Source organism: Monodelphis domestica, chromosome 1, assembly GCF_027887165.1.
Source record: "Monodelphis domestica isolate mMonDom1 chromosome 1, mMonDom1.pri, whole genome shotgun sequence".
Lineage (NCBI taxonomy): Eukaryota > Metazoa > Chordata > Mammalia > Didelphimorphia > Didelphidae > Monodelphis > Monodelphis domestica.
The window spans coordinates 504,033,653-504,051,023 of NC_077227.1; the positions used below are offsets into that span (position 1 = coordinate 504,033,653).

Below are 17,371 nucleotides of genomic sequence, written 5' to 3' on the forward strand. Positions count from 1 at the left end.
CACTTCTTAAACCTCTGGGCCTGCTGTCTGGGGAATCGCAAAGTGGCTGGTTCCTTCCCGTCAGCGACAAGAGGAAATGAAGATCTAGGCTAAGATATTCGGAAACTCTGAAATTATTTGCCGTGTAATAAGAGAGTGGAAAAGTCCCGCGAGTGGAAAGCGTTGTTATCTTAAAAGAGACAACCCAGGCATCTGAGCTCCCAGTTAATAGGGCACTAAATCTAAACCCCCCACCCCACCGGTTTCCAAGGCAACTCAGACCGCCACAACCTTGGGTCTTCGCTCTGAAACGTCACTTCCTTTCCATTGACTTCCGGGTCGTCGCCCCGGCTCCCTGCCGCTCTCCCTCTTAGGGCCGGATTGGAGAGAGGCCGCCGTCAACCCTGCGGCCGACGCCGTCTCATAGCCCGCTTCCCAGGAAGGTGCTCGCCTTAAACCGGGCGGAGCCCCAGCCTTTCCTCTTTTTCCTCCGCGCGCAGCCGCGGCAGAACCCTATAACTTCCGGTCTGTGTCTTTCCGGGTCGCTTTCGTCCCTCTGGGTACGGGTCTCGCTCGCCCCTCGGGTGGCTGGAGCACCGAACGCCTGTGTCCCAGCTCCAGCTCCTCCACCTCTGGCACTCTCCTTGCCACGATCCGAAGTGGCAGCGGTCTCTTCAGTAAGTATCCGCCTTTAGCATGGGGTGGCCTCTGGCGGAAATTCCCCCCTGGGCTAGCGGGGCTTCCCCGGGCTCGGGGCTTTGACCGGACGGGGCTCTGGGGAGAGGCTAAGTCCGGGCGATCTGAGGAAGGGGCGGCTGTAAGAGGAGGTCGGAGCGTGGGAGGAGGGTCTAACACTACGACCTCTAATCTCTCCGAGCTAAAGAGTTCCTGGGGTGATCCTGAGCAGAGTACTGGTCCAGGACTCCTGGTTGGAACGAGAGTAGAGACCCCGGAGGGCGGCATGGAGAGGAGGGCCGGGAGCTGGGATCCGAGGTTGTAGCGACGGTAGAGGCTTGGGCGTAGAATCTGAGAGCCTAGAGTAGAACACCAGTCAGCGAGGTTGGTGTTGCTGAATTTGGACCCCGAGAAGAAGGACAAATGGAAATGAACTGAAATATAATCCCTAAAAAATGCTGAAGCTGAGATTGCTGTAAGTCCGGGGTGGAGGAAGATAAATTGTGGGGCTGGGAGAACATACTAGGACTTGATTTTGTAAATCTCTGGTTGTCTATGAAAATAACGGTGTTCTGTAGCTCTGCCACCTCAGTTCCAGAGATCCTGAGATGTAGGACTCAGTTGGCACTTCAAGGTGTGCACCCTTTCATTTTTGTGATTTTGTCTTAGGTGTGGTTTTTCCAGAAGCTCTGGAAGTTAATAATTTCTTCAAGAGGGAGATAAAAAAGGGGAAAAAATCCTTTAAAAATAAAGAATTGGGGAATGGGGCAGGGGATTGGTGATTTAGGTTGGAAAAGTAGCACTGAGCATCTAGATTAATCCTATTCAAGTGAGAAGTAGGTGAGGAATCTTTTTAATTCCCATAGTTTGAAGGTCTTGTGAGAGTTGTAAACAGCAAGATCTTGCTTTTGAGAGCAGGGAAGCCAGAGATTGATCTCTAGGTTCTGAGACTGATGTTCACCCTTGGTATACATTATTAAGGCTGCCAGTTCCCTAAGGCCCATAGAGACACCGAAGGTAGGAGACAAAAAGATTCCTAAGGAAATTCTTCCAGTCTTTTTCCATTCAAGGGAAATGGCTTCAGCGTGCCTTCTTCATAGTCCCATGAGGGGCATAGCTGCTGTTAAACAGGAAAAGGACAACTTTTAGCTCCATTGACCCAATTCTGAGGTTCAAAAATCCGGTTCTAGTATGTGGGATTAATTTTGAAATTAAGTGGAAAGGATGGGCTAGACTGAATCCAATCAAGTCTTTGTATGTTAGCTATTAATGAAAGGTGTCTTGTGGATTTCCTTGGGATATTGGAAATCTCTGGATTCTTTTGCTTCTGTTCTGAAGTAATTCCCATGAAGTTATGCAAATATAGGGTTGCCCTATTCTGTGGATTTAGGGTGAAATGTGATAGAAATGACTGTTGCCTTTTTTCCTGTGGTTAATGATGTGTTTTCACCATGCTGCTTCTGAAAATGTTTGTGTTTGAATAGGCCCACTGAGCTGAAGGTGAGCTAATGCTTTTTTGGGCAGGATAATTACTTGAGCTCAGTTTGGCTTTTAAACAACATACCTTTCTATTGAGGTGATTTAAAAAAAATCTTGGTTGAGCTGCAGAATCTCTAACTGGCATTTTGCTTTTTCAAAAAGGGGCCTTATTTTGAAGCATTGTGTATGCTGACTGGGCACCTTGCTTTCTTGCAGCTGTCTGACTGCTTTAGATATTTACATTTGAGGCTTTTGAGAGAGTGACAAGTGCTTGCATCCTGATCCTCAGACTGCTTTGATAAATTAACTGCTTCTGCAGCTGGGCTGCCTTAGTCTTCTCTAACTATGCTGCTTTGCATAGAGTGTAATTTTGTTCAATTCTCAAAGTGCTGGGAATACTGGCTGGAAATGAATAAAATGCAAACATTATGCTCAGAGAAAGCTTTCACTGGGACCAGAGACGATTAAGTTTTTATTCCCTTCCTGGTATGAGGAGCTGCCAGTGTAAATTCCAAAATGAATTAATTTTGGACCTTGGCACCCCTATAACAAGGGTTTACTTTTTCTCATTAGGAAGAGGTAAAAGAATAAAAGAAGGGGAGAGTTTTGCTCTATTCTTGCTTTGTGTCAGAAGGCAGAAATATTTTCATTAGAATTTTGTTTTGGGAATTTGACCATACTTGTATAGACCTTTCTAACATAAGAGCCCTAAATTGAACTTGCCTAAATTACCTAATCTTAAAAACTAGAATTTTGTAACTGGATTAGAACAAAATTAGGAGTCCTAGAATCATAATTTTAGAGCCTAAAAGGGACTTTAAAGTTCATCCAGTTATTTCCATCATTTTGTAGAAAAGTAAAAAGGCTAAGGGGATGAGGGAAGAGCACTGCATTTATGTAGTACCTACTATGTGCCAAACACTGTGTTAATGTATTTTAACACATATTTTATTTGGTCTTCACAACAATTCTGCAAATGTGATGCTATTATTATCCCCATTTTTTGGTTGGGGAAACTGAGACATACAGAGGTTAAGTGACTTGCTTAGTATCATACAAGTAAGAGATTTGGGTCATTGAATTTGGGCCCAACACTATTCAGCAGCCAGTTTATGCCTCTGGCCCCCAATCTACACACTCTACTAGATCATGGATTATTGGAATGGATTCACCCCTAAATGTGTTTGAGCTATAGGAGCTCTTAGACCATCTGGTCCAACCTTCTAATTTTCTAGATGAGGAGATGGGTCTAGAAAGACTGCCCAAAGTCACCCAGCTAATTAATAATATAGGACTGGAATCTTGCCTCCCAGTTCAGTTCTTCTACCACTATTTCTGTGCTATGAATTGTATGATTAAAAATTATAGCCAAAGATGATTGTAAATGCCAAATGCCTTTTTAAAATTATTTATTAATGTTGACATGTATTATAAGTTTAGACTTTTTATAGCTAAAAACAACTAGCCTTAGTAGAAAATACAAATTTGTGAGCTCAGTTTGAAGGAATCTGGGTTTTTGCTTTTGTTTTTCAGAGTTACTGTACTTGGTTTAGAGAAGATTAGAGCTTTAAGAAGAAGCTTAAGTGAATTTTTTTTAACTCTTACTTTCTGTCCTAGTAATAATTCTAAGACAGAATGGCAAGGGCTAGGCAAATGGTATTAAGTGATTTTCCCAGGGTCACACAGCTAGAAGTGTCTTAAGGTCAAATTTGAATCCTGTGCCTCCCAACTCCAAGTCCAGTGCTTTATCCACTGTATTAAGTAGATGCCCTTAAGTGCCCATCATATGCAGTTGAATAACCTCCAGATTGATCACTTCTTTAAGTGATTTTTAAGGAAGTTTCCATGCCTTTAGTTAAAATGTATATAAATGCTTCAGAAAAAGTTGTCTGCTGGTCCTAGTAGTCAGCTTATGACATCTTTTAGATAAATTATGTAAGTTGATACTTGAAAAATTTAATTGCATTAATATGTTAATGCAGTTCATGTCCATGTTCTTTGGGTAAATTCATCCCAGAGGGCCTCCCAATGAGCTTGAGGTGTTTTTCTTATTCTCTTGACAGAATGAATTGTCAGGTATCCCTTCCTATGGCTATGTGACCAGCCCATCTTTTTTTTCCCTTTTGGTCATGCTTTTCTCTTATGACATCCTTTTATATCACTTCTGAAGAATTTGTCCTCAAGTTGCAGTCTGGTTTCTGATTTTACTACTCAACTGAAACCACTTTGTCCAAGGTTATCAATGATCTTTCAACTATTGGCCTTTTCTAGGGCCTCCTTTTATTTTCACTCTGTAGTTTTTTACATTGCCTACAGTCTTTTCTTTCTGAGCATTTTCTCTTATGTTGGCTTCAGTGCCAGTACTCTCTTTGTATCATATCTTAATCTGTTCAGCTTCTCCATCTCAGCATCCTTTGTTACATCATCCATGTCCTATCCCTTATTGTGTTTAGCACTTTTCACAGTGCCTAGCATGCAGGAAAAATTTAATATTCGTTGAACTGTAGTGTTATAGCCTGCTCATACCCATTATATGTGGTTGGACAACCTCCATCGTGCTATAAGGGTGATCCTTAACTCTAGTTCCTCAAAGATTGCAATATTCTCTGATTGAGCTACCTCTAGCAGCACAGGAGGAATATTGGTGTTGAAAAGACGGGCTGTTTCAGGAAGAAGCTTTTGGGGTTCATTAAAAAGAAATATGTAGTTTCCCAAAGGCAATCTAGATTGTTCTTCCTGTTTATTTCTAAACTCCAATTATGGTCTATTTGCTTTTGCCTGTCCAAAAGATATGTACAGGTGGACAAGTTCTACAGGTTGGCTATCTTAACTATGTACTATAGTCTGAACAATAGATATTATTGTATTTTGCTTTTCCTATGTGCTTAGTTAGGTAAAACTGGAGTATTTACAGATCTTATTTAGGAGACCGAATTATATACAAGGTCATGTAGCAATCAGCACAGTATCAGTCTGTCAGCTAGCATTTATTAAACACCTGCTTGTGTGCCTGGCCCTGTCCTAAGCACTGCAGTGGGAAATGAAGTTAGAAGACAGTCCCTGCCCTCAAGGAGTTCACAATCTAATTGGGGAGACAACATGTAGACAACTACACATATATGAGATATACGTAGGCTAACTTGGGGATAATTTCAGAGGAAAAGCACCAAGATAAAAGACTGAAGAACTAGCTTTAGAAGGTTTGCTTTTAGTTGAGATCTGAAGGAAGCCAGGGAAGTGAGGAGGAAGAGTTCCATGGATGGGGGGGGGGGGTGGTGGTAGCCAGTGAAAATGTTCAGTCAGGAGATGGAGGATCTGAGGAGGCTAGTGCTACTGGGTGGTAGAGAAAGTGGAAGGAAGTGATTTAAATAAGTGTCAGAAGATCAGAAAGTTAAGAAGGGAACAGGCTACAAACTGCTTTGAAAGCTAAATAGATAATTTTATATTTGATTATCCTAGAGTTAATAGGGAGCCACTGGAGTTTATTGAATAGGGGATGATTTGCATTTTAGAAAGATCAATTTGACAACTGAGTGGAAGATGGATTTGAGATGGGGGAGACCAGGCAGGAAGACCAACTAGTAAGCTATTGCAGTTATCTGAGTGTGAGGCAACAAGGACCTGTATGAGGGTGGTGGCAGTGTCAGTAGAGAAGGGGGGGGGGGGGTTTATATGAGAATTACAAAAGTAGAATCCACAGGACTTAACTATTGATTGAATAGAGAGAGAAGTTATCTGATCGGCCCCTAAGTGATGAGTGGCAGGATGGCAACATCTTTGTCAGTAATAACAAAGTTAGGATTAGGGGAGGGGTTGGGTGATGAGTGAGTTCAGTTTTGGACATGTTGGATTTTCTGTGTCTTTGGGACAACCAGCTCGAGATTTCTAGAGGGAAGTTATAGATGAGATGTGATGGAGGTATGGAGAGAGGTTAGGACTGAACAAGTAGATCTGAGAGTCATCTTAGAGATGAATAATTGAATCATGGGGGTTGATGAGATCACCAATTAAAATAATACTGAGGAAGATGAGAAACCAGCATCCAACCTTGAGCCACCCCCCACCCCATCCCCTTCATTAGCAGACACAATATGGATGCTAGATTCAGCAAAGAAAACACAAGAGAAGCAGTTATGTAGGAGAAGAACAAGAAGAGAGCAGTACCATGGAATCTGAGAGAAGAGAGTATCAAGAAGAGGAAAGGGATCAACAATGTTTAGAGGCTGCAGAGAGATCAAGGATGAGGGTTGAGAAAAGGCCATTAGATTTGGCAATGAAAAGATCATTGGTAACTTTGTAAGGAGCAGTTTGAGTTAAATGTGAGTATTTGAGTTTGGAAAGCAGACTGCAAGGAGTTAAAGAGTGAAAGGAAAGGAAATGGGGATATCACTTGTAGGAGACCTTCTCAAAGAGGAATTTTAGCTAATTGGCCCCAAGAGCCCTTCCAAGTCTATCTGTGAGATAGATATAGAATTGACAAAACCTGGCAATTAATTGGATTGGGTTTTGGAGGAGATGACAAGTGGCTCCAGAGTTGAAAACCTAGGTTGGAGAAGTCAGATTTCAGTTTCATTTAGCAAAGGTTGTTTGAGGTACACATAGGGGAACTAGTTGGAGATGTTTAAAGGACACTTAGTAATAAAAATAGGAGTAAAGCTCAAGGAGAGATTATGAAATGGACATATAGATCTGAGGATTACCTGTGTAAAGATGATAATCGAACCAGTGATAAGAGAATTTCTATAAAGAGAAAATATTTTACAAGGGTGGGGGAATAGAGCCCCATGATTTATGGATAAGATATTCATTATGATCCAGTGAAAGGAACTGAAGAACAGGAACATTTGATGGTCCTCATTCTCCAGAATCCCTCTTTGACTTGACTGTATGCCAAAGTCTATAACACCTTTGGAGACCATGTCTCCTTATTTTATAATTTCCTTGAAATGAATAGCAACAGGTTTATCAAATAAGACATCTGTTATGTTTTACCAGAACTATTCTAGTATTTTGATATTCACAGAAGATACTTTGCTGCAAGAGAGTGTGTAAAAGGTAGTATTTTAGTCTTATGAAATGTGATACTATTTATAGTCAATAAATAGTAAGCATGATATTATTTTGTATGTGTAGTGTTTTGTAGTGTTCTACACTAGTTGTGTGACTGTAAGTTTGCTTGTTTTCAAAAATTGTCAAAATCTGCCAGTTCCCTTCTCCTGCTTTCATAAAGAATGGCCTTGATGAATGTTTATTCTCATAAACATTTTGTATAGACAAGGGAAAGGTATCTTCTCTTTCAGATCAGATTTGATATCTTTAACACCTCCAAATTTATGTCACCAGTATGGATGGATGCCTGTGTAGACTTTTTCTTTTCTAGAAGCTTTTCCCATCTTTGTTTTCTTCATTACAATTTCCACCGCTTTCTACTAGCACATCTAGGACTGTGATGTCAGAATTCAAATGTAGCAGCATCACAATCCATGACAGCAAAAAGAGTTTGTAAAATTTTTATAGTTCTTTTACATTTTTCTTCTGTTTTCTTGTCCTTCTCATTTCATCTTAAATGCCCTTGGAATGACTGCATCTCTCTCTCTAGGCTTTCTTTAAACTCTTTTTTTCTCTTCACTGCCATTTTGTTTTATGAGGTTATACTACACATTATCTTTCTCCATAAGTTTCTATTCTAAAACTTTATCTCTCCACTTAACAAGAAAATCCAATGTACACAAGCTGAGGTTTTGGCTTTATTTTTTTAATCTTTCTGTTTATTATGACAATTGATTTACTTGTTAAAAGAGTTTTTTACAGAGGGCAGCTGGATGACTCAGTGGATTGAGAGCCAGGCCTAAAGATGGGAGGTAGTCCTAGGTTCAAATCTGGATCAAACACTTCCTAGCTGTGTGACTCTGGGCAAGTCACTTAACCCCTATTGCCTAGCCCTTACAGCTCTTCTGACTTGAACCAATACGTAGTATTGATTTTGTGAAAGGGAATTCTTTGTTTTCTTTGTCAATTCTGAGTTTACACTTGGGAAAAGGGAATCCTTTATTCTCTTTGCCTAGTTGGAGTTAACACTTTGGTTACCTCATTAGATTTGTGAAGACAGGATTAACTCTCCATTGTCTACCTTTTGTTTGAATCAACACAAACTTGAACTAGGTAGAGAAGCTCACAAACCATTTAGTGAATTTATATCCTACCCAGTGCTAGGTGAGAAGCCAGCAAGATACTTGGAGAGCTCCACCCTTTTTTCTAACTCAGAAACTTGTGAATTCTTTTAAGAGTTCACACCCTCAGAAACTGTGAATCCTTTTTGATGAGTATTTACCCCTCCAGAAGGTGCAAACTGGTTCCCACAAACACTGCCTCCCTGGGCAGTGCTAGACAATTTGGAAGCTGTGATTGGCCCCTGTGAAGAGGGGAGGAGACAAGAAGCCACTATAAAAGGCCCTGAATTTCTGAGACTAAAAAGGAAGTCAGTGTAAGGAAGGTCAGCTCTAGAGGGAAATAGTTGGCCTCAGTAGTCACCTTCAGCTCCAGTCATTGTCTTGACCTGCCTCTTGGAGGGAACTTGGGTGAGTGGATAGCTGGCTTTCCCTTCCTGTCTTCTGGAGAGAGTTTAATTCCAATTGTAGGTTATAATAAGCCCTGGCTGAGCCAAGCACTGGAACAATATTTAGTTAGATAGGTTAATGTCTTCTCTACCCTTTTGTATTTCTCTACTTTCACTCTTTCCACCTCATTTGTAAATAAAAGCTAATAAAGTCATTTCAACTTTGAGCATATATTTCAGTCAAACCATTAAAATTTAATTCTTACATTTCTAAGATGGAAGGTAAGGGGTTTTTCTTTTAAAGAGTTCTTTACAGAATAGTTATAATTTGTGTTAATGGCCATTCCTCTAATTGGGTCCCACATTTTCACATCAGTGTCTTATATATTGGAGTTGTTTTAATTGTATTTATTTTTTGATGTTTACTTGGAATTTACTGTGTTCAGTGCCTCCTGATACTTTTCTTGAAGAAAATACTTGTGAGATTTCTATGTAGATTATAATATGCCACTTGCTTCTCATTTTTTATTAACCTAATTTACTCCCAAATCATATTTTCTCATATTTTTAGCTGTCCTTTCAGTCACTACTTTTGCATTAGACACCAGTTATCAAAGTATTTCCATTTAATTTTAAAAGTCTTAAGTTCTTTGTAGAATTTTTCTTTGTCTTTATCTTCAGCAAAGAATGTTGGTATGTGAGATGTGCGTATTTTCACAAGGGTCTTTTTGCAAATGCCTACTAGAAACATTGGAGTGGGAGATCATGACCAGACATCCTGTGATTTTTCTATTGTTGTTGACTTTGGATTGAGGTAAAACCAACTTCACTGACTTCCTTATTTGCCAGCCTTTCATTTAGCAGTAACTTCCTGTAATGAGAATGTCACAACTGATGTTCAATTTCTCCAGTAATAAGTTCACTCATTGATTACATAACTATTTTGTATTTTGTAGTACCAGCAGCTAAGCTAATATTTATATGTGTCTAAAAATATTCTAGGGGCAGCTGTGTGGCTCCGTGGATTGAGAGCTAGGCATAGAGACAGACAGGAGGTCCTGGGTTCAAATTTGACCTCAGATACTTCCTAGTTATGTGACCCTGGGCAAGACATTTGACCCCCATTTCCTATCCCTACCCCTTTTCTGCTTTAGAATCAATCTAAGACAAGGTAAAGGTTGTTTCGTGGGTTCCCATTGCAAAAATTTCATCATTAAGTGGCCAGTTTCCTACCAATGAGTTTCTCTATTCTGGTTTGAGTCTGTTGCTTGAATCATGCCTGAAATCTTTCTCTCTATGGTAGAACCTGCCAGAACCTATACTTCTTAATAAAACCTTTGACAAGTTAGAATGATTTCTATTCCACAATGAGGCATTAGGGTAGAAGTAAGTGGAAGTTAGATAAGTATAGGCTTTTAAAAATGAAATTGACATTGGCTCTTAGTTTTTTGAAACTTGACATTATATTCAGAATTAATTCAGAAGATAAGATCAGTTTGACTGTGTTCTGCAGGAAATTCAGTTTAGTTCTTAATATCTATCCTCAGGACCCTAAGACTATCTAAGATACTCATTAAATCAAATATTATTGTTATTATTTTTTAAACCCTTATCACCTTCCATCTTAGAATCAATACTGTGTATTGGTTCTAAGGCAGAAGAGTGGTAAGGCCAGTGAATGGGGGTTAAGTGATTTGTCCAGGGTCACACAGCTTAAGAATTGTCTGAGTTAAAATTGAACCCAGGACCTCTCAACTCTAGGCCTGATTCTCAATTCCCTGAATTACTTAGCTGCCCCTCCAATATAATTATTAAATCATTTTGTAGACCACATCAAGGAAGGAAAGCACTAGATTTAGGGTTTTTGAGTATGAGTCTCATCATTTACTTAGTTGTATGACTTTAAACAAGTCACTTAACCTTTTGAGTCTTAGATTTTCTATCTGCAAAATGGGGATGCTACTTTTACTACAAGATGTAATGAAAACTAATTGAAATGGTACATTTATATATATTACTTTATGGTTAACAAGCCACTTTTATAAGAAGGAATTTATATTATTTGGATCAACTGCTATGATTTTAAATTTTAATTAAGTGAAAAAAAGTTTTTGTTAAACTGAGATTAGTCCAGATATTTATTGCTTGGCATATAATTTTTTTTCCTTAAGCCTTTACTTTCTGGCATAGAATCAATACTAAGAACCAATATTGATTTCAAGGCAGAAGAACTGTAAGGGCTAGGTAAGTGGGGTTAAGTGACTTTTGCCCAGGGTCACACAGCTAGGAAAATGTCTGAGGTAAGATTTGAATCCATGTCCTCCTGACTCCAGGCCTGGCTCTCTATCCACAGAGCCAGTGAGCTGTCCCTTATTATTTTCAAAATTGTTTCCAGATTACTAAATTGTAAGTTCCATGAGGCAGCAGTCTGATCTGAATTTTATGCATCTCCTAGCACAATGTTCTACAACACAGTTGGTGCTTAGAAATATTTAAATTAATGAGTTAATAATAGCTGATGATGGATCAAGATGAAGGAAGGTCTTGATTCTCAGAAACTTGGTTTATTAGTGATCATGTAGAAACACTACTAATATCTTTTTTGTTTCTACTTTTCCAGAAATCACAGTTGGCCAAGGCAGGTAACATGCCAATATCCTTAAAGATTGCCATGCCCCCTGGAGAGAAGCCATGGAAGAGATGAGGTAGCTGCTACCTGGGAATGTTCTAGGAAAGCTGATTTCAATGGATACAAAATATAAAGACGACTTATTCAGGAAGTACGTGCAGTTTCACGAGTCCAAAGTGGATGCCTCCAACACTAAGCAACGACCTATCAATGATGAGTACCTCCGGGTGGCAGCCTCAGCTGTGCTCAGTCTGCATAAGATCGAGCCCTTTCATAGATTCCGGTTGATCAAATTTTATGAGGTGGTTGAGAGCTCCCTTCGCTCACTGAGGTCCTCTAACTTGCGGACTCTGCACAGCGCATTCAATGTGTTGGAGACAATGGCAATCAACCTCTTCCTTTATCCTTGGAAGAAGGAATTCAAAAGTATTAAAGTAAGGCATACAGAAGTGCTTTTTTCTGTAGCTTAAATAAAAATAAGCTGTAGGGAAGGTTCTTCTCCAGGTTTACATCTATCTCTATTCATGTTTCCCTAAAGTTATAGAGGCCTAGTATACTGAGAAAAGGCTTAGACTAGGAATCTGAAGACCTAAGTTTCAGGCCTACACCTGCCTGACACTAAGTAGTAGAGTGACCTCTTGGTTACTTCCTCTCCCTGGGACTCACTTTTCTTCTCTGTAAAATAAGGGTTTGGGAATTAGACAATCTCTTTCCAGCTATAATGAATCTATGATTTTGCAAAGATTAGATTGCTCCTTTTGTCCTTGGGCCCAGTCGGATAGTGAATGGAACTTTGGGTTTGGAATCAAGGGAACTGAAATTGAATCTCAACTTGGCTCATTATTATGTGACTTAGGCAAGCCCCTTCTCTCCCTAGGGCTAAATTTTCGCCTGTAAAATGAAGGACTTGAAAAAGTTGCCAAACCCTTACCAGCTTTAATGAACATAGAATAAATAATTTTCATTGGTTTTATCTTGGGAAAGATGAAAACCAGCAATAGAGACATCCAGTGATTGGCATCACCAATTATACTTGGTGCCTCTGGACCTTTTTGGCCCTTAAGACTAAAACTTTTCAATTGAAGGATGATATAAATAACTGGCATTGCTTTAATGCTTTAAGAATTACAACAGCCTTGTGAGGGAAATAATGAGTTGTTATCCTCATTTTATAGATGAGGAAACTGGGGCTTGTAGGGGTGAAGTGACTTTTGAACTCAGCCCTTCTTATTTCAAATAAAGTATCCCTTTTCATTACATTATCATATCTTTCATGGTGTACTCTACCAGGTAGGTGGGATTCTGGGAGGAGAATTTAATTGACCTGACCAGATTTAACCGGATTTTCATTAATTGTGCCAGTGGCTTCTATGATTTAGAGTATGTGCTAATGGGCATTTAAAGGGAAGGGCAAGATAGGACATTTTTTTTCCTCCCAATTCATTAATTTCCCAGTATGCTCATTCAGGTTACCTAAAAGAAATGTAGTAGGATAGAGTTTGGTAGTTTCGTCCCTATTCCCTCCTCTTACAGAGGAAGTAAGAGCTCCAAAAAGGTTAAATGGCTTGCCTGTGCTTACTCACTAACTAGAGCCTATACTAGAAATTGAATCATCTTATTTCTAATCAATATTCTATTTATTGCAGTTTGAACCAGATTTCTATATCATAGATGGTCCCTAGATTGGTTCTCCAGAAATCTTTCTAACGTGTATAAAGTGTTAGTTTTCTAAAGTGTTAGATGGTAATTTAGCCTCATGAGTCTGTGTTAAGGCGTTCTGTGAGAACATTCAAATAATTTTACCAGGTTAAAATGGGTTAATTGTATTGTTTTATATTAATTGAAACCAAGAAAGAATTATTTTTGTCATTGGATTTTCTCCTTTGAATCTGCTCCCCTTTGTCATTCACTCGTTTCCCCTTCTGGTAGAAAGCTAGCTCCTGACCCACAAAATCATCAGCTCGAGTCCTGGATTTTCAGAACGAGAGAGAATGTGGAATTTCCCTCACACTAGTGTCTTAGACATTAAATAAATATTTACTCTCCTAGAGCATGAGTCTAGTAAAGTAATTTGCTTCCCTCACTTTTCCCCTCATGAACTATATTGCAATTAAATGGAAATTGTCTTCCATTTTGTGTAGACTAAAGAGATAATACTGGATGTTTTTCCCTCCTCTTTTCTAGACCTACACAGGACCTTTTGTATATTATGTGAAATCAACATTACTAGAAGAAGACATCAGAGTCATCTTGAATTACATGGGCTATGTCCAGGATCTTGGGAGTGCATACAGGCTCAAAGAACTGATAGAAATTTTGCAGGTGAAAATGGTCTCTTTTGAACTTTTTTTGGCCAAAGTAGAGTGTGAGCAGCTGCTCGAGATACATTCCCAGGTGAAGGACAAAGGTTACTCAGAGCTGGATGTGGTGAATGAGCGTAAGCACAGCAGTGAAGACGTGAGGGGCTGCTCAGATGCCATGAAGAGGCGAGTGGAGTGTAAGGAGAACCTCACTGCTTCTATGGCCCGGATGGCCCTTCAGAAATCAGCTAGTGAGAGAGCAGCTAAAGATTACTTCAAGCCCAAAGTGAATAAGCCTTCCAAGTCCATGGACACTTACGATAGTTACTGGGAGAGTAAGAAGCCACCATTGATGACTTCACTTAGCCTCAGGAAGGAGCCTGTATTGGTAGATGTGGAAGATGACATCAAAGATGAAATTATTCGCCCATCTCCCTCTCTCTTGACTATGTCCAGCTCCCCGCGTAGCTGTTCTGATGAATTTGTGCCCCTTTCCTCCAATCCCAATGGCATGTTACGAACCATCCCCCCTTATAACACCTATTTTTCCCCTCAAGATGACCTAGACCTTTACACAGATCCAGATTCTAGGGGTACATATAGGAGACCAGATTCTCTCAAGCCAGATGTGTGGTTATTCCGAAATGACTCCAACCCCTTTTACCAGAAGCGTACACATCCCGCCAAAGAGATTGCCTCTTCCAAGTGCCAAAGCTGTGGCGTAACATGTGGCTCCTCGCTCTGCCAGCGGTGTGAAACTGTATTCACGTGTCGGCAGGACTATCCTGTCACCAAACAGAACAACTTCCCCATAAAATCAGGCCCCCATGATGGTTTATCCCATGGGGCCACTCTGAGGGAGAAGTCTCTGTATACGTCACAGACTCAGGGCCCTGAAAGGGGATCCCACCTCCACTCAAAATCCAAGGCTGGGGCTGCATCTCGCTGTGGCTTCTGTAACCGGTCAGGGGCCTCTAACACATGTGCAATCTGTTCAAAAGTCTCATGCGATACCTGCCTCACTGCTTACCACTACGATCCATGCTGCAAAAAGAGTGAGCAACACAAGTTCATGCCTAACAGTCAGCTCAACTATAAATCAACCCCGTTCTCCCATCTTGTGTATAGATAGACTCAAACTTGCATATTCTGCACAAAGGGCTAAAACTGTACTTTGACTTCCTTGGAGAAGTCTTACACTGACCTCGGAAGTGGAGCTCTGCTGACCTATGGGGAATGACATTTCACCCCTCAGTTGCTGACATGTTCGTGGCCTCATCCAGCTGGTATGCACCTTGGGATCCACAATGCTGTCAGATCTTTCCAGCAACAGATGCTTTGTGATTCAATGAGGGGGAAGAGGACTGGGTTTCCTTTCCAGTTTGGCACTTGGGCTTGCTAGTTCTCTTAATGCACCCATCACCTACACCCACTCCTGCCCAGTTTTGGTTTTTGAAGGAGTTTGATACCTAAGGTTTTCAAGTGACTCCCCAGCTGCCCCACTGATGAGCTGCAGTGGGCTCAAGAGGGACAGCCACAGAGATTCTTGGTTCCCATTCCAGGGACTTCTGAGAGATTTGTGAAAGAGCATTCTCTCACAGCCTCTCCCAGGGAAGGGGGTGGTGGTGGCGGCAGCTCTACTGCTGCCCCCAGACACTTATCTCCAAGTGCTTCCTGAAATATCCACCCCATCATCACCACCACCACCACCACATAGATATTGTTTTCAGTAATCACCAAGATCCCTGAGTAGGCTCTCCTGAGCCCTGTCACATTTGGTTCCCTAGGTTTTAAAGTTTGAACAGAAGTCAGTCATGCTTGATTTTTGTAGTGCTGCCAATAGCTTCCTCTAGTTTACTGTACAGTATTAGTGGACTTGTTGACATGACATATAATGTGTTGCACCCATCCAAAAGAGGCCTGGTTTTAATTCCTTTCTGTTGCACACGTATTGACTTTCTTCTTTGTACTGTAAATAGGTGATTTGAAAAGTTTTATTTTTTAATAAATATATTCATTGTTGTGTGCTTGAAAGCGGTAAAAATCATTATGTGGCTATTTATAACTTCTCCCTGGGTTTTTTGGTTTGCTTTAATCTTCGAGGGACAGGGCTCTTGTGTTTATTTGCCAATTTAGTTCTTAGCTTCTTAAACTTCCCTGGGTTGTTAGTAGTGGGAAGGAGCATTGGAGATGGGCTCCTTTTTTTCAGTCAGTAGAGATAAACTAAGCTGTTGTCTTCCCTTTCTAAAATATATATAGACACACACATATATACACACACACACTATGTACATGTAGATACCTACCTCCCATTTGCACTCCTTGGGGGTTATTGCAGATTTAGCAGTGAGGCTCTGCCCCTGTAGACTGTAGTACCCTCAAATTTAGAGGCCACACTAAGGGCCTTATTATCCTCAGGACTTCACTATACCCCATGGTCTCTGGCACAAAAGTTGGACCTGACTCTCCTAATTTTCCAGGTCTTGTTTCTGAAGGAAATGTAACTTAGTTGTTCCCTTGACTAACTGCCCCATCTTTCCCTATACCTTTATCCTCAATTTGCAGAATGTGAGACACAGTTTGAAATATCTTTGCACTAAAAATGGCCAGAAACCAACTGCTTACTAGGTCTTTTTATGTATGCTAGGGCCTGTCCTAAAAACTCCTTCCAGCTGAAGACACCTTTCACTCCTCCTGATGACTCATGCAGTAAATGACCAATTCACCTTTCATTTTGTTTTGAGGTGAGGTGGGAATGGAGGAAGAGTAAGAAATTCCAAATAGCTTCTTTCTGAACATGCAAAATTATTTTAGCCATAAGTCTGTGTCAAATGTATAAAACTTTTGGGACTTCACCAAGTGTATTTCTAAGAACAAAGCAAAAAAGTTTTTTTTTGTTGTTTTTTGTTTTTAAGGGGAAAGGGGGAGCAAATCTGAATTTGGCTGGATATGGTGGTCCAATGTTAATTTGCTGACTATCAAGCTCAGTTGAATGATTTTCCCCCAATCGTCTCTGACTTTTTAAAATCTCTCTGTGTATATATACATAAATACGTACATATACATGCAGATGTATATGGATCTGATAGATCATGTGTAGATACACTGTAAATAAAACTGGATTTTAAAGAATTTCACTACTGAGATTAGCTACTTTATTCTGGAGTGTCATGCCTGTCCTACTTCTGAGGTCTCTAGTTCTCTTGTCCCCATGTCCAGATTGCCTACTGCAAATTTCCTACCAAACTGTGAAGCCATGTTACTTAGATGGTAATCTTTAGCCCAGATGACTGCATTAAAAAAAAAAGTCCTGTGTATAGTACCTATTGTCATGGAAATGCTGTTGTTCAAAACTATTGAATTGCAAGTGCTCTGACCATGCACTCTCTTTTGGTGTGTATCTTATTGTACCAGGTTGCTGTGATTGAGACAGTAAAAGCATATCTGACTTTTAAATGGAGGTGTTTTGCATCTGATTTCTACCAAGATAGGTGAACTGATGAGATGATTTTAAAATAAAATGTCTTCCACTATTGTTAATAGAGGTTTCCTTCCCTCCTTTTTGGCTTGATTTTTGTCTTGTTTTGTTTTTGGAGGGGACTGGAAAAGGAGGCTCAAGTTTAGATACAGTTATAAAATCCCAGGGTACTCACTATAAGTCAGTTTAATTACAAGCATTTATTAGTCCAAGTGTAGGACCTAGAGATATAAAGAAAAAAACGAAAGTTTTGCCCTTATGGAGCTTACATTCTT

The 17,371-nt window shown here is 40.2% G+C and overlaps 1 protein-coding gene across 2 annotated transcripts; it reads left to right on the forward strand.

Moving 5' to 3' along the window:
* Positions 1-517: 517 nt before the first annotated feature.
* Positions 518-17,158, forward strand: SPATA2 (spermatogenesis associated 2). Of its 2 annotated transcripts, none has more exons than XM_007475751.3 (3): positions 518-656; positions 11,310-11,752; positions 13,503-17,158. In XM_007475751.3, the coding sequence occupies exons 2-3, from the start codon at positions 11,435-11,437 to the stop codon at positions 14,748-14,750; spliced, it is 1,566 nt and encodes a 521-aa protein (XP_007475813.1). In that variant the 5' UTR covers positions 518-656; positions 11,310-11,434; the 3' UTR covers positions 14,751-17,158. The 2 variants fall into 2 exon arrangements, with proteins under 2 accessions (XP_007475813.1, XP_007475814.1); XM_007475752.3 differs by lacking the exon at positions 518-656 and adding an exon at positions 5,888-6,452.
* The last annotated feature ends 213 nt before the right edge of the window (positions 17,159-17,371 follow it).